Source organism: Corapipo altera, unplaced genomic scaffold, assembly GCF_003945725.1.
Source record: "Corapipo altera isolate COAL_440 unplaced genomic scaffold, ASM394572v1 22b, whole genome shotgun sequence".
In the NCBI taxonomy this organism is placed as follows: domain Eukaryota; kingdom Metazoa; phylum Chordata; class Aves; order Passeriformes; family Pipridae; genus Corapipo; species Corapipo altera.
In genome coordinates this window covers 5,514,188-5,537,438 of record NW_020884876.1, presented here as the reverse complement: position 1 = coordinate 5,537,438, position 23,251 = coordinate 5,514,188, and the positions used below count along the sequence as shown (strand labels likewise).

The 23,251-nt window shown below is 35.4% G+C and overlaps 1 protein-coding gene across 25 annotated transcripts in view; it reads right to left on the bottom strand.

Annotated features, from left to right (window-relative positions):
* The window catches only part of PCM1 (pericentriolar material 1), a 41,068-nt gene that overhangs the window by 14,567 nt on the left and 3,250 nt on the right, over positions 1-23,251 (bottom strand). For 10 of the 25 annotated variants that reach the window (XM_027635638.1, XM_027635645.1, XM_027635650.1 and 7 more), the window contains 24 exons: positions 22,456-22,588; positions 21,623-21,868; positions 20,218-20,490; positions 19,502-19,672; positions 19,210-19,326; positions 17,774-17,962; positions 15,645-15,822; positions 13,495-13,604; positions 12,850-13,066; positions 11,429-11,627; positions 10,971-11,150; positions 10,104-10,261; positions 9,676-9,890; positions 7,961-8,112; positions 7,750-7,879; positions 6,939-7,067; positions 6,312-6,502; positions 5,577-5,774; positions 4,428-4,650; positions 4,157-4,302; positions 3,000-3,190; positions 1,710-1,893; positions 708-1,066; positions 4-162 (listed from right to left, as the gene is read on the bottom strand). In XM_027635638.1, the coding sequence (XP_027491439.1) occupies positions 4-162; positions 708-1,066; positions 1,710-1,893; positions 3,000-3,190; positions 4,157-4,302; positions 4,428-4,650; positions 5,577-5,774; positions 6,312-6,502; positions 6,939-7,067; positions 7,750-7,879; positions 7,961-8,112; positions 9,676-9,890; positions 10,104-10,261; positions 10,971-11,150; positions 11,429-11,627; positions 12,850-13,066; positions 13,495-13,604; positions 15,645-15,822; positions 17,774-17,962; positions 19,210-19,326; positions 19,502-19,672; positions 20,218-20,490; positions 21,623-21,868; positions 22,456-22,551 (4,411 nt within the window). In that variant the 5' untranslated portion in view covers positions 22,552-22,588. The remainder of the gene's footprint in view (positions 1-3; positions 163-707; positions 1,067-1,709; positions 1,894-2,999; positions 3,191-4,156; positions 4,303-4,427; positions 4,651-5,576; positions 5,775-6,311; positions 6,503-6,938; positions 7,068-7,749; positions 7,880-7,960; positions 8,113-9,675; positions 9,891-10,103; positions 10,262-10,970; positions 11,151-11,428; positions 11,628-12,849; positions 13,067-13,494; positions 13,605-15,644; positions 15,823-17,773; positions 17,963-19,209; positions 19,327-19,501; positions 19,673-20,217; positions 20,491-21,622; positions 21,869-22,455; positions 22,589-23,251) is intronic. The other 15 variants (XM_027635644.1, XM_027635647.1, XM_027635649.1 and 12 more) reach the window with 11 other exon arrangements.

The following is a 23,251-nucleotide window of genomic DNA, read 5'->3' as shown; positions in this document are numbered from 1 at the left end:
TACCTGAAGACATTTCTGTAGATCTACTGTATTTAATTATTTTTTCCAGCTGCTCCCGATTCCTTTTGCTGAACACCTTTGCATGAACCACCTCATCAGATTGCCTGCTTTTAGTGCTCTTGCAGGGTTCACACACACTAGAAGCACTTGCACTTTCATAACCTAATGGGAGGAAAAGGAAAAAATAATAAAAAAAAAGGCTTACAAATGTTTTGTTACTCTTAAAAATTTGTTCGTGGGCATTCTTAAAAATGCAAAATACCAATGATGTTTCCTAGCCAAAAATTTTCCTCTGTACACTGAAGCCATACAGTAGTACTAAATGCTTAGTGATTGCAACAATACTGCTATACATCTTGTACTGTCCTCCTGTTCTCATTCAGTGTTTTACTGAAGCATATCTTTCACCAAATCATTCAGTTTGAACATGAAGACAATGAAGATGTAACCAGTTCCTGGTTACTCCAGATCTTCATGTACCTGCATCCATGATCCTTTCACGATCATGATATTCTAATCAGGTATGCTTTCTATTTACTGAAATACTAAAAAACCTTGTGTAGTTACATTATGTAAAATGAACTCATATTTCAGTAACTTATTTTCATCATTATAGGTACTATTTATGGAGAGCAAACTTTCTGGGATGTAATGATTACAATCCAAGCTGAGTTTGCAACAGTATTTAAGATTACTTTACAACCTACCAGTATTTTTAATTCTGCCTTTTAGTTGAGAAGAACTCTTCCTCTTATTCTTTGATTTGGGTGTTTTATCTTTTGATGCCAAGCTTGCTTGTGCTGATGCTTTTCTAGACCTAAACGTTTTTGTCACAGTCGTTGGGTCTACTGGATCAGGCATGCTACTAAAACTCTCCAAAGACTCTTCATCAAACTCTCTTCTCTGGCTCATATCAGACTGATTTTTGTGACCAGAAGCAACATTTTGTACTGAAACTGCAAAACCTGCTCTCAGCTGAAACTGATCATCTTTTTTCATTTCCTGGCTATCATTAAACCAAGTTGATCTTTTTTCCATTTCCTCTTCAGGTTGTCTATGACTCCTTCTGTCAGAAAGAAAAAGAAGGACAGACAGAGCTCAATATATCATAACCTAGTCTCTCAGATAGAAACAGCATGTATTACCAGGCAAATAGTTTATCCATAATGCAAGTTATCTGCCCTTGTTAATTAGGTACCGACTGAACATTGGGAAAAAAAAAACTAGAGAACCCTTTGAAGTGGAAAATTATAGAAATTCACAACTATCACTTATTTCAACCTGAATATACTTATGCAGCTATTGCTGTGCTCAAATAGTACTACAGGACAAAATATTTCTTAAAACAACAGTAGCAGGAAAAAACAGGCATTCACTGACATTATATTCTCTAGCTATTCAAAGTGCTCAATTTCAAAAAAACCCATGGAAACAAAATCTTTCTGTACTTACATAAAACATCACAAAACCACTCCAACATAATATTTGATTTTAAAACATTCATGAAGTGATACACTAATATATAGAAAAGCAGAACACTACTTAAAAAAAGAGAAAAATTAAACTGGGAGCTGCAAAAGTAAAGTTCGTATTTTAATTCTATTACAATAAATTCCCTCAACAAATGATGAATTCCCACAAGCCCCAGAAGAGGGAGAAGAAAGGGAGGAGAAATTATTAAAGGAGAACTGCACTTTGACATTAAATACCTTTGGTTTTCTGCTCCATTAGAAGAACTGCTTTCAAAAGGTTTGGGGAATGCCATATACTCAGTTTTACCAGAAGCATTATTATCTAGAGGATGTTGTTGCTCCTGCTGATCACTGCTGTGTGGGGAAATATTGTGTGCAAAATCTCCAAAACCAGAAGGGAACACTGGATTATAGTTAATACCTACAAAGTAAACAAGAGAGTCAGAAGATCCTACCTCATTTATTTGTTATAAAAGTCCAATTCAAGACATACTGTGTGGAAACATAAAATTATGAAGCAAAAACACAGTGGGGAAATAAGCAAGAACTGTTTTCATCCTGAAAGCTCCATAAGAATCAGAAGTTATCTTAAATGCAGGTTTCAAACACTACTGAATACTACAATCCCACCAGTGGAGATACAGAAACCTTCAAGAAACCCCAGTAATGAGCTCCTATAAGTGAAAGTAAAAATAAGAGTTCCAAAAAAAGTCAAAGTTCTGTCTGCCTGAATACTTCAAACACTGTCAAATTTACAAGAAAACTCCAATGGTTCAAGTATTTATAGGGCCAAAAAAGTTACAGATTCAAAATACTTAAATTTTAATCTCGAAATCCTATTCTTCTGTGCAAGTCCCATATAATTTAACATTTGTTCTCAAAGTAGAAAACAGACTTTAGAATCTGCAATCTACAGTCTAGGTCTATGCCTATTTCCCGGCTTCTTGAAAAGACTGAAATATATTAAGACAGTTTTGGTAACTTTGGATTATACAGTAAAATACCTACTTTTTTTTTTTCCATTTCAAATTCAACAGCAAAAGTAGATTTGATAATGAGATTAGGAATACTGTATCCAAATCAACAGTTACTTTGCAGCTCTGATAGGAACAAAAATTAGTTCACATATTCCATTTACAGGTATATAGAACAAAAATGAGTGTTGGAAGTTCTAAGAAAAACAGAAATAATTACCAGGTGCCACTTTGAAATTAGAGGGTTCACTTAGTCAGAACACTTTTAAATGACTGCTGAAGGTATGTAAATGCTTCAAACATTTGAAACCTTAACTTTATGGAGCTGGTATTTTCAATTGTAACCAAATTCATATTGAGAAGGTCTTGCTTTTCATACTGAATTAAAAACATACAATTCTTCAGAAATAAATGTTAAATTTCAGCTTAAGATCATCTCAATATAAAGTAAAATTTACTGAGTTTCAGCAAGTTCACACTAAGATTTCAATTAAATGAGGGAATAGAAGTTTTTGAAATGCATATTACCTTTCAACCCTATAGTAATACCCACCTGGAGCAAAGGAAGAAAAATTAGTAAATCCTGGAACATTGATGAGGTTCACAGGTTGGGGAGGAAAGCTGAATGGACAGAAAACAGGAGATGGAGGTGGTGGTGCACTACTGCCTCTCTCCTTTCTTGATGGCTTCTCTTGACACTGTTGTTCTTGTTGGCGCATAAGATCATTTAACATTTGTTTCAGCCTTGAAAACAAGAAAAAACGACGACTTGGGAAAAAAATAAGAATGCTAAGGAAACACTGCCAATTTACAGTAAAGTAATTTGAGCTTCCTATTATTTCACCTGCACTATGTAATGTATGTACAGAACTGCTCCATTCAGCTAATTAAAAAAACTTCAAGAAAAAAATAACTTATCTTTAAGCCCAAGTGACAGAGGCACAGGATTAAAACCAACTGCTCTGTAGGAGTGGTCATGTTTACAGGTTAAACATCGTTGCAAGAACAACAAAAAACTGACTACATTCTAAAGAAATAAGCATGCTGAAAAGGAAATTTCAATAGAAACAACCAAATACACAAAATATTTGCAGAACTGAAGTTAATATTACTTTAAAAAACTGTATGAGAGGACAGTTTTATACCACTTACCAAATACAAAGCAGAGATATAGAGCTTGAACTTCCATGCAACAATTAAAATGACTATTACAACTTTTTTCAAAAAAGATCATTTGTTCAGAAGGCAAAAACAGGACATCCAAATGAAACATAAGAAGCATAAATTCTAACTGACAACACCAAGAAAGGACAAAAAGCTTTTTTGCTGTTTATTACCATTAGAATCCAGAATCTTGCCAGGTAGTCCAGCAAAAACTACAGACACTAAGTGTATTCAAGGAAAGCAAGCCTAAATCAAAAAAGCCAAATAAAGCTATCATAAAAGATTTTTGGAAGAGCTGCCAACTTTTGGTTCTCTTGAAGGAGGATTACTCAAAAAGAACCTGCTCAAATGTGTTAAAGCAGTTTTGAAAAAAAAACCCCAAAAACACCAGATATGTTGCATGGAATTTCAAAAGTTTGAAATCAACTTAGAAGTTCAAAAGTCTCATATTTAACCATTATTTGTAATCTTTTATTCACATAACCATGTTCCCTGTTACTGAAGCATTTCAAAATCCATAGTTAAGCACTAATACAGTCAACAAACCTTTGGACATTATTCTGCTGCCAAGTCAGTTGAGTGTAACACTGGTTTAATTGATGCATAATAAGATGTACTTGTGAAGATGCAACATTATTTGGCATCATACTGTACGGGCCTGTAAGCAATGTCTGTAGGAGGCAAGAGAGGGTCTGTGGAAAGAAAATACATAACAGTGACCACAGTACCAAACTAGAAGTCACTGCTAGGAAAGATTTAGGGGAAAAAAAAAAAAAGACAAAGTAAGAACAGCAAATCAACTGCTCTTCCTATCTACCTGCTGATCCTGCATCAAAGTTTGACAAATGCTGACACTAAATTCATGCTGTTTCTTCAACTGATTGATCTGCTCTTGCCATTGTTCCTTTTCTTCCACATAAGAAAGTTCAGATATCCAACGAAGGTTCTCCTGACGCCGCATACTTATGTTTTGGTGTTGCCTGGTCTTAGACACTGGACGGTAATTCCCATCTGCTGAAAGAGGACGGCAGTTTTTCCACCTGGGTTGGGAATAAAATGAAGAATGAGGAAAAAAAATCCAACATTTCAAACAACTTCTAATGATACGTCCATTATTCAAATTATGTTTCAGTTGTAGGTCAACAAGTCACTTGGCACAAGCCATTTGAGTGTGACAGCTAATCACCCCTGCCATTTTGTCAATCCCACATGACCCTAAACAAACAGAAAACAAGAGCTCCCCAACTGACTATCGCTGTCAAAAACAAAAAGCGCTTATGATGTTTCTGGATTTTTTTTTAGTATTGTCCCTTACTGCTATATAATATGAATTCAGGTAAGAACAGAAGACACTAACACAGCACATTAACAAGTCCAGCCCCTGACTAGAAGGTCACTACCTACTGAAATTATTTTGGTATCAAAACCAGAAAGAATATCTGAAGATATTTAGATTACTTTTAACATGGCATTTTCATTTAGCCACACAAAACTTATTAAGGAAGTCAATCAGGTAAGCAAGAGTTAAAAATATTCACAAGACTTGAAAAACAGTTTCCAAAGCTACAAAAGCCAACAATTTAAAAGGAAAAATTTCAGAGTTAGTTTAATTCTCTGAACTACTATTTACAAAGAGACTGATCTCTATGACAGTAAAAATTTCAGATCAATTATCTTTTAAGCTGATTAAAAATACACAGGAACATCAGGAGATGTTCCTCTGCCACACAACTGGAGAGTTCAATGGCAGACGTTTAATAAGACTGAAAAGAGAAGAAATAACCAAATTAGTCATATGCATTGCAGCTACAAAGACTCAGACAAGAAAATGCCACTACTCACACCTCCCTAGCATGCAGAAAGAAGTTTCCCCTTCCTGTGTAAGGATGCTTTGTAGTTAATGCTTCTTCTACCCCCTTCCCAATATACTCTGACAAACATAAGATCAACAAGTATTGCTACAAACCTATCCTTGTTTTCTTTAACAAAATAGGCATTTTCTGGTATGTTGTTATTGGGATAAATAGAGAAGCTGTCATTCAAACTTGATGCATCTTCTTCCTCTTCTTCTGCCTGACCAACTCCATCAGAGACATAACCATCTTCATCTCCATTCTCTTCCTCCAGTGCACACTGGGTAGAACCTCCCCAGGTAGCCATTGTCCTAGTGAACATTGCAAGGGCGAGGGGAGAACAGGGATGTTTGGAAAGGAGTATTTTTTTTTAAGTTTACGACACATTATTAAAACAATCTGTTGACAATTACAAGTCTGTCTATCTGTAATTAATCAAGCTGCACCAAAATGCATTAAAACATCTCACCAATGCAAAATTAAACTTGTATTCTTCTAATACTGGGACAGTTAAATGAAATTACTTACTGTCTTGGAAAAATACTACTTTATTATAAATGGAACAGAGATGAAGAACAATTATTCTGATCATTTGGCATTTTCCATTCATTTTCTTCTTAGGTAACTTTTACTCACTTACAGAACAGGAGAGATTAAATATGCTAGAAAACCCCGCAAAACTGGCAAGTTGCCAACTAACAGTCACTTTCAGAAGTCAAGAAATTAATTTACTGCTTTGCTATATCATCATATTCAGTGCTCAGACGAACACAGGAAAGAGCCCCAACATTGACATCTCACTAAACAGAAGCACTCACTGCTTAACACAGAGTGACTTTTGCTCTTACTTTTCTGTCTTATTCTGCTGTGGAGTACACTGAGCTTCTGATCCTTCACTTTTAACAGACGCAGCTACAGTAGATATTGTTTCTGCGAGCTCCCTCCTCCTCTGATCTTCAGCCATTAAAGCTTCAAGTTGCTTTCTTCTCTGTCGCAGTTCTTCTCTTAAAATCTCATGTCTTCTCATCTCAGACCATAACTTTTTGAAGTAAAATGGAAGAATTAGAGTATAATGGTACCATAATTTTCAGAAAGAGTATGTAATATCCAGATCATTATTTAAGGCAATTTTGGAGGAAAAAGGGAAGCAAGATGCATTGAAGATAAACTAGGTTTCAAATACTTCCATCATTTTCTTTATGGATGACTTGTCTGTGGTATACACTATCAAAAGTTCACAGTAAAAATTCAAAATTCATTCGGCTGACACATTAATAGCTGGCAATAACCACTCTATTTAGGGAAAAATGTCTTGCCAGTTCAGGTCAGGATTTCCCTCTTTCCACAAACAAAACAAAGAAGTTATAAAAGTTTTGCTAAAATGGCTACTACTCCACTCCCCACACCAAGTACTTAAAAACATGTCCAAGTCACCTGGAACTTTTTTAAGTCACAGAATATCAAGTATGAAATACCTCATTGCCTACTGTTACAGACTGATCACATAAAGGCTTGCCAGCTGTGTTAAACTCATTCATGGCTGGAGTCAGTGTTGCTTGGGAAGTCTGTCTAGTTGCTGGGCACTTACCCAGGCCAGCTGACAACTAGAAGAGAAAGCAAAATGGCAAAATAGAGCATAATAGCTTTCTAAAACTTACCTGTGGATAAAACAAAACACAGTTGAGGTAAGAAAAATCAGTATTCCGGGAAAAGGGAGGGATTTTTGAATCAAGTCTAAATACTTATTTCAGAACTTAGCTAGGAATCAAAACAACTTAATTTACATAATATTATATAATGCTCTAGTTGCACAGGTATTGATAATTTACTGCTCACTTCAGAGACAGAAATTAATCTTCAAGGAGCATGAAAAACAGTACAGCACTGTGCAGTTAAATTTAAATGCAAGAAAGTGTTGATCATGCTTACTGTTCTGAAATCACAGCAAATGATTACTAAGAGAAGTGAAGCAGCAGTGACTGGCAGGTATGGACAGACAAATTTCAGGTTAAAAATAAAACAGGTTCTCTATCGTTGAAGACTACACCAAGGCTTTTGAGGACAAACCACAGTGAAGTTAAGAGCTTGATATAGCAATCACTGAGCAAGAACAGGGAATGACTTAAGCAGAACTCTTCTCTGGGTTTAAAAGTCCACCTGCTTACAGTATACAAATATTACCAATTTTAAGTTTTTTCAAATTTTTATAGAGAAAAATGACCTGTAAGATGTTTTATTTTTCGTTGCTCAACACCTTAAGAAAGCAAAGAAATACATTTTACTTACTTGAAGGTCAGGACAAGCTTTCTGTAACACTTGAATTTTTTCTTGAATTTCAATTAGTTTTCTTCTTTCTTCTTGCAACTGCTTAAGCTCCCGTTGCTGCTGCTGAAGTTTAGCTTCATAAAACTTCTCTCTGTATAAATAAGTTATCCACATGTTACTCAGCGAAAAATTGCCTAAAGCATGACTACCATCCTTTGACAAAAAGGTTTACCTTGCTTTTTCATTTAGTCGTACATCTTTTTTTAACTTGTTGGTACTAGGTCGGACATTGTTTGGTTGTTGCTTTGTCTCTTCCATCTCACCCAACAAGTCACCAATATTAGATGCATTTGCAATTGTTCCTTGAGCTTCTGAATCATCATCCTGAAATAATGTCAGAAAGGCAGCTGGACTATTTTCAAGTTGACACAAAATGTAACTAGTTTAATTTGTCAAACTGATTTTTTTCAAAACCAAGTAGTCTGAATAGCTTTACTTTTAGTACAAATCATGAACTGAGAAGTTATCACCATGGCATCATGACTTTATGCTAAATTAATGAGAAAATTTAAAGCTATAAAGCTCACACTACTGAAACTTCCACTATAAACACAAGATAATTTGTCTCCTTCTGGATGCATAAACCATTTGCTTGCGACTCAGTGGACAGAAACATACAAGCATATCAAGAAAGAGAGAGGGAGGCAAAGAGGAGCAGGAGACTAAGGTGAACAAATCTACTTAATTACTGCAGTCATAAATTAAATATTACTATTAACAACTTAAAATAACAAAACTACTCCTGAAAATTAAATCCAAAATATTTTAGGGAAAGTCTTCTAGATGGTTCTCTACTCTGTTTTTTTTTTTTAATTTCTCTACTTTTAGTCCTCAAATTGAAAATATGAAAGCTGTAGCCACTGCTGCTTTTGTTTTCCAACATGATAATTCTTAATACAGACTCTGCTGAACAGGAGAGATCACCATCAGTGACCAAGTATGTCACAGCTCACAGACCTACAGTACCTTTGCTGAGCACATACAGATAAAAAATCTTATAAATATGAAGGAAAGACTGAACACGTGCCATTAATTAGGTTATTAAGGAACCTGTTGTATCACCTCTAATTCCAGTTTATACCACTGTACAGTTAACATCTCTATGGTGATGATATAATTTCTCAGATACTGAGAAATTTTTTATAGGAGTAAAATCTTGAAATAACAAAATGGTGTTTATACTGTTGCTATTGTAAAACGTGCATTCTAATTGAGATTGATTTTAAAATTCTCACATAAAGCTTTTACATTTCTCATACACCTACGTGTACTCAGTATGCAGACGTTACACTAGATGATGCTCAAACATGAGCATTCTGTAGAGATATTATATCTGTGAAACTGTACTTTTATTTCTTATAAATTAGCATGAGATATTCTGAATTAAAAACACTTCCAATTCATAATTGGCCCTCAAAACTCTAAAATAAACAAAAAACACTGCCCCCAGCCAAAACACCCCAACTCAAACATGTTGCAACATCCAAAGATTTTAATGAAAAACATTTCTCTTCACTGGTTGAACAATGCCATAAAACCTACAGTTCAAAAACCTAAACCTGCTGAATACTCACTATCATCTTAAAAATGTAGACCAAAATTATTTTTTAAAATCTTAGATTTCTTGTTTCATATTCTGTAATCCAGTGCTAAGGTTAAAAATTAAGGCCATCCTTAGGTTAGCATCCCTCAAGAAAATTCCAAATTTGAACTTCAGAAGTACCATGCTTAAGTTCAGAAGAATTAAACAGTACCTCTTTTCCCCATCCTAAAAATAAGCATGTTAAATGTTGCATTAAGCAGAGTATTTTTCCCTGTTAGAAGTTATACATTACATGAAACAATGAATGCTACATTTTTGTGTATAAGTTTATATTTATAAAATACCTGCACCATAGCAGCAAGGTTTTGTAACCGCCTAAGTTTCTGTTTTGCAGCTATAAGCCTATTGATCTTCTGCTCAAACTCAGCATCTCCAGCAGCATCACCCAGGCTGCTTCTGTGACTAGACACGGAATCTTCACTAACTCTGTCTTCTTCCACTTCATCATCTTCACCTTGAGGTAGATCAAGGTCTTTGTCATTCTCCCTATTATGACAGTCTAGAAGCAGGGAGAGGAGGAAACAAAACAGTACCAAAGACACATTACTGAACCTCTGAAGCCCACTGAAACTACTGGATGTTAGAAAACTATCAGCTTAATGATTAGACTCTTGAACATTTTGCTCATCAAACAAGGTTCTCCCAGATTCTGTGCAGCCATCGACTTTATTTGCACTAAGATGTAAAATTACCAGAAGATTTTAGAACATACCTAGAGCAGAAGACATCTTTAGAGTCCTTATATTAGCAGCAGATCGGTTGTTTATTTCACAGTCTGTATTAAGATGTCTTCCATCTCTGTTATTAGTTCCACACTGTACATTTGAGTTGCTATTTATTTCACTCCAACTACTGATTCCTTGAGGGTTTCTAGGGTAAAATAAATTACTCATGTTAACTTTTTAATAACTGATATGGATACAATTTTACTTCAGCCTTTTTTTACCTAGCTTTTATAGGAATGTGTCCTGACCATTAAAATAAAAAAACACAACCCCATATAAAATCAGTTGAGACATTTGGAATTTTTCAATATTCATCTCTCCAACAGATTATTTTTTCAAAAATAATTAGAAGCAGCTAAAAATTATTCCCTGATAGAACTACAACAACACAAGAGAGCTTCAGGTTCATGTCTGTATTATAAAAGCTTTATATGATTCATAGCTAAATGAGTATTCCTTTCTGCACAGTGAAGATCCTTGATGCACACAGTTGCCTTGTTAGACCATAGCTCTCTAAACTGAAGTTTGTTTTTACTCCAATTCCCTAGTCTAGGACTGTAACCTTCTAGTGGAAATCCATACAAATAATTCCATGCTTAAACCCAAAGGAATTACAGATTTTTGAAGTCTCTTATTGAAGTGATTTTCTAAATGTTAACTCTAATCTACAAAAATAAGCTACCCAGGACAAGATGATTATTAAACACCTGTGTAACACAGCTACTTCATTTTAAAAATTGGCAATTTAATGTAAGCACAGATTTAAGTTATTTCTTGTTGACTGAAATAATGTACTGCAAGTTTCCTGAAGCAACAACTCAGCTACAAAGATTTAGGATGACAAAAAATACAACGACCTAATATTTGTAACAGGCTGTGGATCCTCATGTTCTGAATCACTTTCTGATTCTTCTGTTTCTTCCTCCTCCTTAGTGTTTTCATTTACAGCATCTGTCATCATATCAGATGTTTGCTCATAGTAGTGAACTAACTCACGTAACTCGTTCAGCCTCTTACGAACCTCATTTAGCTTCCTGAGGGGAAAAAAAGAGAATATTTTATATGCTTTGTCGTATTAACTGAATCTATGTAGAGTTAAAAAGTGCACATACAACTTAAAGTTCTTAAAGTTTGCTGCCAGTTTCCTAGCTGTAATACCCTTCTGTTTGAAGCTCTGAACTCATTTGTCTTAGACCACTTAGTAAAGAGTTTGTAGTACTAAATTAAGTAGATTAAAATATGGAAATGGTAAAGTAACAAATTACTCAAAATCACTAATGCACATTATGAAAAGAAATTAAAGAACTTTTACTGAAGCTTTTCTGTTGGATTTAGATTGTCATCCTCTTCACTCTCATTTTGAGAAACCAGGGAATCAGGAGGATAGGGAGCAGATGCCAGGCTATTTGGTTCTCCATTGACAACAGTTACTATGCCTACAGGACCAGAAGCAGCTGAAGTTGTACTTCTTTGATCAATACTCCTTTGAGGAGAACCTGAAGCAGGAAAAACTACAGGAAAGAAATACAGTTCACATGAACGATTTGCTTAACTGAATTATATTAAAATAACTACAGAAAATATTACCAACATACAAAACAGCAGTTAATAACTTTTATTAGAAAGATTAAAGCTTTTTTTCTTAAGTTTCATGGCATGCAATGTCAATAGGCAGGGAGTAATAAGGTATCTGTTGCAAACAAGATTTCAGTTAGTCCCTTTTAGCTTTATCAAATGTCGTAAGTGAAAGCTCTCATGCTGTGAATCTGCCCAAGGCATTCTTTTAAGGGTTTATTTAAAGCTGAATTGCTCTTTTTTTTTTTTAAATTAACATTTCAAAGTTGATAAAAACAAAAACCCTAGCAATTTTTTCACCTCTACTAAGCTCTTTTGTCCATATGCTGTGGAACATAAACATGATGTTTGCTTCTCCCAGCCATATGCAATCATACCCAAGTACATTATATGCATTAATGACGTGCAGAAAAATGGGGGTATAGTAGTGTAACTATTAAATCAGCACATAGTCCTCCAGGTGCAGGCTTCCAGTGCTTCATTTCTTCATGTTAACCACAACACACTGTGGTCATCACTCAGAAGTTTCCAGCTACAGGACAAACCTCACCAGTACAGATGCATTTCCAGAAACAGAAAGTGAGAGCAGCAAGTAGCCCCACATCAAGACACTAAGGAGAGGACAAAGCCATCTAAAGAACAGGTCCAAACCCTTGTCCATTCAGACAGTTAAGGTCTTCTGGAATGGCCTATGATTGAAGTCCTTGTGACTAGCACAGGAGAAAGCCTTTTGACAGTGGATAAGCAAACCCCATAATGCTGTAGAAGTACTAACAAATGAAATGCTGAGTAAATAAATGCAGATGTACTGTGACAAAAATACAGAAAGTTCAAGTTCATATGGTAGTCTCCACAAGCCAGATGTGTTACAGACAAGCCTTGAAGAAAAAAAACCCTATCATCACATCCTCACATTAGTCAACTTTGATGTTATAAACCAAAGTGCCAGTAGAGAAGACACTCATCATCAGTTGTAGAGTTCTTCATTAAGACAGAAACTTATATAGCATTAAAAAACATTTACATTAATATTGCCCCAGCACAACTTTATCACCTGCACTTCATTAACCAATTGCAAGTTGAAAGACCATGTTACAAATACGCACATTAAAAAGGTTGTATTCTTGAAAAAATACAATTCTGCCTATATTTACTTACAGGAGGAGTTATTTAGATGTTGGTCACGCAGAGTATGAAGTTCTCCCAATAGTTTGTCCATTTTTTGCTTTTTACCCTGCAACATTCGCATCTTGTTAAAAAGCTGTGCCTTCTCATCTGACTGCTGTTCAGACACCGAAGAGTTTCTGCTTTGTGAAATCTCTCTGGTAAGTGAAAGACTTTCTGCTTGCCTTCTATTATCTGGCACAGATTGTGTCTAAAAAGAGTAACTTCATTTTATTCAGAGTACTATGAAAAAAGGTAAATAAACTCTAAGAAACAAAAAGCCCTCTTATGGGCTTGCTGGACTCAACACCAGAATCAACACCAAAACAAAGACCATCATAAAGGGAAATATATTGAAAACACTTTAATGATATATCAGTTATATACTGAGTTAATAATTTTACTGCAGTATAGAAAATACTTCTCTGGACTTTCACAGAAACCTGCAAGACAAAGCATAGCTCAGTCAGCTAATAACCCTTAAGAATACAAAGATGCTGATTTTTCAAGTTTGGGGGAACTCTGATTTCTTCACTAGCAAATGCAGAGAAACGAGCAAGACACATTTAACTGCACTATTACGAAGGTTAAGAAAAACTGATAATGGCAAAACTGATACAGTGCAGTCTAAGGACTGACCTGAGAATCATGAAGTTGGTTGTGAAAGCGCTGAATTAAGTCATTCAGTTCTTCATTCAGTTCTGATGTAAGGCTTACTCCTGAAACACTACCTGTAGTCTCTGTTACAACTGGGCATACAGAAAGAGGGGGAAATGTAAATACTTTTCCACAGCAATGAAATAAAGGCTTTTTGATTAAAATCTGTGGTTTAACATTAATATACTGTAGTCTAAAAATACAGCACGTATTTTTAATGCTGTGTCCTTTCCAGTAGCTTTACTGTTGAAAGATTACCTCCGTTACAGAAATACTAACACGACAACTCAGAGCTGCTTTCTGAAAGACCGTACAAAAGGACTTGTTAAGCTTGTTCCATGTTTTGCAAAAAAGGTCAGAGCAAAATGAAATCAACCAAGCTTCTAGGGCTGATAGAAACATTTTGTTAGTAATAACATTTAGAAGTTATTTAGCATAGCTAAACTAAGAACAGTATATGAACCAACAGTTTGTAAGAAAAATAAAGCACAAATATTATTTATTTTTCCCCCAGATCATGACTTCATTACATGCATAATAAAGTTTCACTGTTTTCAAAGTTAAAACGTTTACTTTGCCCTAAGTTGATTTTGAATCTTAACATTTCTGACCCTATAGTTCTGGCACATAATGCATTTTTAAGTCAGTTAACACAAACAGCAGTAAGAAACTGTTATTAAGAGTGATGTAATAGAAATGTGAAACAAACTAACCAAAAAAAACCCTTCACCACAGAATTTAAAAAAAAAAAAAAGTTCTAATTTATCACAAGCAATCCTTTTTTCTACCCACTCCTCAAGATAGAGCTTTGTATATTGCAGGAAAGCACAGAAAGTAGATTCCATTATAGGTCTACTACTGCAGACAGGAGAACAATAACTTCCCAAAACCATTTAGGAAACAAGGAAACGTCTTTCAAAGACGCTTCTCTTGCTCTTGTGGCAGCTTTCTAAAATCTCTCCACCCTAGTTACACCTTATTTCCTATAATCTATCAAATCAAGAAGAGCAAAACAGGAAGAGGAGCTCATCAGAACAAGGAACCTTAAAAGGAGACTTTTACAAAAAAAGTGTAGAAACCAATGCCTTATTTGTACAAATGAAGATATTTTAAATACAAAAATTAACTGCAGCAAGAACTACTATCCCATATACCCTCTAATCAAGCCTAATCTTACAGGGAAGAATCAGAATCAGAACACTAACACAGACTGAATCTGAACTTGCTCAGTGTAAAATTGTCATTCCCTATAACTGCACACATAACTGTAGCCCATTTCAAAAGAAAAACAAACAGGATTTTGGGAGGGGTTGGGGGGGGCCAGGACAAGTTTCCAACAAATGAAAATTCACATATCAACAGTGCACAAAACAAGAACAACTGTCTTCCTTTTAAGACTGAGCCTTTTAAAAAACAACTCTGTTGACAACCTTTAAACAGATATCAAGAAGTCACCTCTGTCCCAAAGATAACTTTGCAAAACTGGGAATATATGAAAACAAATGAGCAGAATGCTTTTAAACTAAAGGTTATAACAATGATGGTGCTTTATTATCAGAATCGTGCTCTCAATTTACATGCCGTAGAATTTCAGAGTTCTACTTTCACGTCTACTTATGTGACTACTTTAGCAACTCTCTCCTTTCTTTTATCAAATAAACCATTATTCTACTAATGGCTATTAAACTGTCAAGCAACCAGTCAGCAAAAAAACCCCTAAAATTCTACAAAAAGCAAATTAAACCTCAAACTACTAACTGCCTATAGACAGAAGGATGTAGAGAGACACATTTTACCCCCCACTCCAATTCTTTTCTTCAAAGCCCTCGCACAACAACGGAGACAAGTGGCAGGATTCTAATCTGACTGCTATTGCAGCAGTCAATTCTTGGGAGAAGAATCTCACAATTTTAGGATTTTACAGTAAACCAAAGTAATCAGCTGTGTGTGCTTTTAAATGACACATCATTTTACAATGTTACATTGTCAATTCTTTTCAGAAATAGAAGCCTCCCAGTAAAATTTTTAAGAAGTGTATTATAAAAAGACTTTTTTAGTGTTTATTCCACAACTCCAGCTTTAATCATTTAGTCATGATAACATGATATTAAAGACACCACAATTCCACATACCAGAATCATCCAGGACAGCAATGGCTTGCTCTGCTTTATGCTGCAAAGCAAGAAGAGCTGCCTGTCTCCCTTGAAGAGCCTTCAACTGCTCCTGCTGTTGTAGCATCCTTTTCAATAAATCATGCTGCTTTTTCAAGTTCTCCAACTCCTCTTTCGCTTCCTGTTGAGGATCTCTGGCCTGCAAATAGAGAGGAACATTACCATAACCATGACAATTTACTTGTTGAGTAAGAGTAATAGAAGTGTCAAAACAAGCACGACTTGCATAGGAATAAACAGCCAGTTTGTGTAAAAAGGTGAAAATTAAACAGCTTCACCTTTCCAGTAGTCCTTTATCTTTAAAAAATTTTAGACATCCAATAGGGAGAAGCCTGTACCACCAAGACATGCTTATCACTCCTGGGGGTTTAAGTTTTCTTTAGAAATCCAGTCAGCTGACCTAATGTCCCAAAGACATCCCTCTGACTTTTAAATCATATAAGAGGGTGTTAACCTCTAAGACTGGTAAAGGTAAGCAAGATAAGACATTGTACCATGGAACTACATAAAAGATCTCAATTGATTCACTGGCCTAAAATCTCTAAATTTTCAGCAGAATGTTTTAGGCAGTTACTCTTCTCTAACCTGTGTGTTTAGCTTTGTATGCTGTATTTATAGCATTGATGCTAGAACAGACCAGATTTATGTAAACCAATTGCAAAACAAAAACTTGCCCAGAATCCCCTCTGTGTTACGTTTTCAAACACACAGAAAACAGATCTGAAACAACGGAAGCACGCTGAGCAGTTAAAATATACTAGAACTCAAGTTATTTTCCTCATTCTATCCTAATTAAGAGCTGAAGATTTGCATCAGAACTGTTACTCAAGGATTGCCAGCCAATGAAGTATTTTAATTAACTATTTTAATAATGAGGCATCCAGTTCAGATCCTGATCCTGTCTGAAGCTGGATTATTGCACTATGCAGATGAAATCATGGAAAAAATTGCCTCCTTTTTATTAGCAGCCAACAAGTATCTAAGAACACTACTAACTTAAAAGCATAATCTTCTACCCACATAGTGCTAATTCCTGAAGTAGAAAATTCAGTTCAAATATTCTGCATCAAATAGAATATTCCTGCAGAATAAGAGCAGGCATTTTATTAACTAGTTTTGGGTATCAAGGAATGCTGAATTTTCCATCAGAGAAAACAGAAAAATACCAGAACTCTAAACTTCTGCAAGTATCACTAAAAGATGCACTGCAACTGGTACTGATCATTTCTGTTAAACTTCTATCTTTTATACAGAAAGCAGAGACAAAATAGATCACACAATGAAATCAGCAGGAAGGAACAAGACAAAGAAAGGGAAAAAGGGTATGTGTCTCAGCCTCACTCCCCTATTAAATAATCCAAGTTTTATCTAAAGTATCAGATTTGCTTAAGTTCATTAAAATCGTGTAACAAATTTTTCAGACTTAGTTCTAACCTTGGACTAGTAAGCTTGATAAAACTTTTAAGCCTTTTATTTTAGGGGAAAAAAATAAACTTAAGACTTTTTTTAATGAAATAAGAGCAAAGGAAAAGCCATAGAAATGTTGGTAACAAGTAACAAAACACGTTTTAGACTCCATGCTCCTTAATTCTTCCCCCTTCCAACCAAATATTTATATAAACAGCTATACAAAAACATTTGTGGAACAAGTTAAGGCTACTACTCTCTAATTTATTTTCTCTACATGGTATTAGCTTAAATTTACATCAGCAGACTATTCGCATAACCACGAAAAGTGTCTGAAAGTCACATTTATAACATGTTTTCCCAAAAAAAGGAACAACAAAACCAGATCATCTACATAAAAATCACAGCACCTGCTGTACAGAGTTACATCCATGTTAACTGTCACTGTTAACAATTTTCTGTCAATGCTAACAATTAGGAAGAAAAAGTTGTCAAACACCTCTGTTTAGAATAAAAAAACTCTAGGCAATGAAAAGACAGCTAGATACACATAAGCAGTCCAGTGGGAACATTTACTGTAAGTAACAAATACATTTAAAGCAATTAACAAAGGAGATAAGGGGAGAGGGAAGACTAGCCTGTATAAACCCTATTTGAGGTTAAAATAACATTGTGAAGTATACCTTTGAAAGCAATCCATGTTCCTGGCTATTAATCCCACAGGGCCAGATTTCCCTGTCATTCAGAGCAGCTCTGTCACTTTTCCCTTTAGGGCTTGTTGTAACATCAATGTCTGTAACCTGTTCCTGTGAAGCTGAATTCCCTAGTTTGTCCTCAATGCGGGGCCGAATGCTCAAGCTAAAAGATACCTCCTTTATTAAATCGTTTAGTATGTTAGATTTTGAAAATATGCTCCAACTTAGCATGCATTTTTTAGTTACAAACCTACTGCTTTATCTTGTCAAATAATGAAAACTAATATCAAATAAGATCTACTAAAGGGTGAAAACATTTTTAGTCATTCTTAGAATCTGCATAAGGCTCCATATAGCAATCAATGTTCTATGACCAGAAGTATGCACTCTGCACGTAACATACTCAAGCTGCATGTAAAGAGAATTTAGATGCAAAACGAAGAGCCAAACAAAAACCAAACTGCATTTTGCAAATATGAAGAAAAACACAAGTTTACGTGATTTCTTCTCAGAAAATGTACTGGTCTTTTTCTGCATTTTCCAATTTTATTTTTTTTTTTTTTTTAAGTTAAAAGTGCATCTTCCACGTGTATAATTTTATTTCTTTAAAGGGATAGAAAGAGTTCTTATAAAGCCAAAAATAATTACAAAAGTTTCTTAATGTTTTAACAGTTTTAATTCCAAGCACATAAATTCTCCTCATCCACAGAACATTCTCTGTACTAACTGGCCAAAGAGAGCACCTGCTCTATAGTACTTTTTCTCAGTATAATAGTAAAGGAAGAAGTAAAACTTAAGTTATTAAAATGCTTTTGTAGCTACTACAAGAAATGTTTACCCCGTTAAAAAAAAAGCTTTTAAAAATAGAAAGGAAGACTGTTTATCTCAGCACTAAATTCATAACAGATTTTTTAAAAAGTGCCCATCTAGCCAAAAAATGAGAGAAACTTCTGTCAATACTTCTGTCATATCACTAGAAAGATACTTGGACAATGGCCCACTAACGACTCATTTCTAACCCTCTCCTGATCCAAACCCAGATAATTTTCCCTAGAAACAGAAACAAACTTACAGATGAAAAATTGCACAGAAAAATATTCTTTCCTACATCAAGCCAGTGAATGCTCTGCCAAAGTACACGTTTAACCCTTCGTTGTACTTTGAAGAATAAAGATTTTTAAAAAAACTTCATTTCTTGATTAAAAAGAAAAAAAATCCTTATAATTTTGCTGTGACAGAATCGTTACTTTTTTTTCCCATATTAAAAAAAAATTAAATCAACACATGCACAAACACCTCCTGAACAGAGTGCTTGGGATTTACCATTTTTTAACTGAACTGCAGATTATGACACTATCATAACCGTGACAAAACCAAAATAAAGCCTTCATTTCTAGCACCTTAATTACTAAAAGGCAGCTTACCGTGGTATCTGAAGCCTCAGACTGCACATCAATGTTTAGCGATGTGCTCTCACCTACAGAACCAGATCCCACAGCTGAATCTACAGTCCGAACATCATCCTCCTCATTTTCTCTAGCCTGAAACATTTCATTGGCATAAATCAAAAGCTATATAAGGGGGCAGTAAAAATGAGTTATGGAAGGTACTGCATACCAAAACCAACACCCCCAGGGCCACCATCAAAACATCAATGGTCAACTCCGAAAAAAAGCTTACAATGCAGAAACAGATACATTATGTTCTCAAACTTACAAGTATCTTTTGCAAAAATTTCAGATAGGATTTCTCCTGCTCTTTAAGGTCATCTATAAGGTGTGATAAACGCTCAACATTGGCCGATCTTTCATTTTTCTCTACAAGATCATCCCGCATGGAGCTGGCCTTAGCAATATAGTCGCGAATTTGAACTAGTCTGCTCACAATCTGTAAAGACACTGAAGTTACTGAGTGCATTCAGCTACAGCTTCAACGTATTTAATACACAAGACATGGTGATAGCAATAGCAAAGGAGTAATTAAAGGGGGAGACACACTAATACTTTCAATCCTACAAGCACACTTCCGAAAGCAGTTAAAAGTCAACAGCTTTTATAAGGACAGATTTACGCACGCGAGAAGTTGCAAGGCTGAAGCACAGGGCTTCTAGTCAACACAGGGCAAAACAGAAATGAGCTCATCAGCATAGGAAAATATTGAACTGTGAGAGTATTTTCTGGAACCTTATTAAAGGGAGCCAACCTCTAAGATGAAAATTAATACCGCTACTGTTACTAATAAGTGGACTTCTAAAGAACAGTAGATGATTAAGTTCGCTTTCACATTCTCTTCAAGCTGCCTTTCAGAACAGTAGGAAGTGAAGTATTTCCAATAAAGATTTATAGTTTTAAGAAATTTAGAAAGATGCACTGAAAATTAAGAGAGACATACATATACCAATATTCTGTAGACTCTATAGGCCATGTAAATACCTGGCTACTATCCATCATTTGTTCTCCCCTTCCATCTTCTTGAGTAGAGACTTGACAATTTTGCAAGAAATCCTTGCTCAGAGCAGCTCCAAACAACTCTTTACACTGTGCTGAAACCCCACTTTCCTTTTTCTGGGAACCTGAGGCAGGATCTTTGCTTTTGTTAGTGTTAATCTGCATTGACAGGAAGTTGAATGGTTTTTTGCTTTCATTAAGTTGACGTTTGTTGTTAGCAGCCGTTGCCCTGCCTTGAGAGTCACTTCCAATGCTTCTCTATATAAAAATAAAAGAAAGAACAATTGCTTTATTATTTTCATCCAATATGTTCTCAACACTGATTAATTTCACTGGTTAAATTAATATTTCTGCAGTATTATTAGAATCATTTTAAAGTTACCTAATTAGTCACCGACCAGCCAAAAGTTAGAGAAAGGCAGTGCTGGTGATTTTTGCCATATAGTTTTCAGAAAGCAAGCCCATCCTCCCAGAACAGATGAAAAGCAAAAAGGTTCTGCAGTTCCTCAGAATTTAGTTCCTCATTCTTGTTGTGGCCTCCACCTTTACCATAGTGAAAGGCATCCTACTTCTCCAGATACACTTGAGAAAGTAACAATAATAAAAAATCAACATATTCCCCTGCAGGATATACCTCATAAGTTCAGCTTTCTTTAGAACCTTCTGAATAGCAACATGCTGCCATAACATACAGCTGAGGAGGAAGTCATACCCAACTTTTATATTCTAAGTCAACACAATGAATCACACTTGAAAGAATCTTCGCTACCCAAAGAAGTTAGCAACAACCTTTGGGAAAGATGAACCAGCCTCTGTTCTGAAACTGTTTGCACAAATTTATGCCTTGTTACTAAAGAATTAATCCCTCGTACTTTTAATTGTTTTGGACAAGAGAAGGATGAATGTGCCATATTCCCAAAAAAGAAGTTATGGCTCAAGAATTTGTGCCACAAAATTCTCAACGCTCTACTGAGGAGCAGTTTTTAATGATACTTCTCTGTTTAATCCACAAGGCTAACAATGTTCAGAATCACAAACCGGCACTTTCAAGAACAGACTTTCAAAATAAGGTAACAGATATTTTCAAGTGGCAGACAAGTACCATGAGTAAGAACTACTAATCTGAGCACACAGGAATTTGTTAATGGCTGAGACTAAGAGAGTGAAGACAGCTAGCATGCTCTTAAGCACAGGAAAGCCATGGTCCCAGACTTTCCCTAATTTTTTCGAGTTCAAAACCAGAATTTTGATTTGGCTCTCACGGTGCCTATAAGACCTTTTTTTTACCTTAATCACTTATGAAAGGTTTTCCTCAAATGTCACATTATTAAGAGATAACTGAATAAATTCTGTAGTCACATTTTGAGTGAGAGCTAGTATTCACACAAACCTGATCCAGATCACTGAAGTTTATTCTTTGTTTAAGCCTTTCTAGTTCAGCCTGCTCTGGAACAGACATCTGGGTCATGTACCGAGCATGAGGAAAACTATGAGGAGTTCTGGTCTTCCGTCGTCCCATTCCAGGTGAGGATTCTGGAGATATATCATTAGTAAGCCTTGTTTCAGCTTCCCCACTAAGCTTTTTCTTGTTTTTTTCTGAAGATCTGTTTGCTTTCTTCTGTTGACTTCCCCAGTCCTTAAGGGGAAGGACAGAGAAGAAAAAACGTCGTATTTGTTATACACACAGACAAAAAGTAAATTATTTCATTCAGTGACGTAGAGTTTACTTCCATTTTAGAAGTAAAAATAGTAACCAATATCAAAATACGTTTTCTAGAGCAAATGTCACTTTATAAATAAAATTTTCTCCACTGCATAATTAAAAATAGCTTGTCGGGAAATCTGAAACCAATTTTATCCTAAAATGCATGAAATTAATTTCAAATGAAGCTAAAATCGTTTTTTTCTTCTTTGCTGAGGACTTTCACTTCAGGAGCTTAGAACTTTCTAAGTTACAGTTTTCACTTTCATGACACCTACAACACTTTTGTGTCTAGCTACGTTATTTACCCAAAACACTTGCCATAAATACTCTACAGACTTCACAACCTCTGAATTACACTCATCGTTTGCTTACATCTACCTCTGTTTTTGCAGATATTTACCTGAGAGCTGTACTGACAAGGCTCAGGGGTTTGCATTGTTACCTGCCAGTAACAGAATCTACCTGGTAATTCTAATGTACAGCATCAAACGGCAAGAGCAAGACAAGAATAATGATACCGTGTTGTTCAGCCGGTCATCGAGGCTCTCACTGCTCCAGCTGGGCAAGCCCTGATCATTCATGCCTTCTTCAAAGGGACCCCCTCCTGTTGCCATGGCAAGTGATCAATAAAAGCAATCTAAAAGAAACAATCTAAAAAAAAATGTGCTGTATTAAAATCAGTTTACATACAATATTTTAAAGATTCATAACTACATATTAATTATAAAATGCAAACACAAGGTTGTTTTAGGAAACTAAACTCCCCGTTTACTAAACTGTGTTACTAGAAATGTATCAATGAGAAGAACACAGAAACTGGCATTAAAAAATAGACAAGAAATAGTTGTGGGTTTGGAGGTTTTTTTACCTTTGTTTTTTTAATCTCTGTTCTACAAAAGAAACTTTTTTTTTTGGGAGGCTCTCAACTGTCCTCACCTTAAAACAAACAACACAGTGCTCAGAAAGATTGCTTTGTAATTCATAAGGCCTACACTTTCAAGTCCAGGGTGATGTCTATTTGATACAATGAGTGACTCTGGAGACCTAGTACGTCAAACTTTCACATTCCTTTTGACACTGATGTGTTAAAATGTGTGACATTTTAACAGTGTGTGACAGTACTCTGTGACAACAGAGTACTGAATGGCACATTCGATAAAATACGAGGAAAACAGACATCAGTAAAAGGATTTTTACTTTCTTTACCACACACTAAGCTCTTTAAGCAGTCAATGCTGTGACACATTATGCTTTCTACCAAAATCAAACAAAATAATGTGGATTTCCTAGAGCTTTGCTGCTCTTTAACAGTGT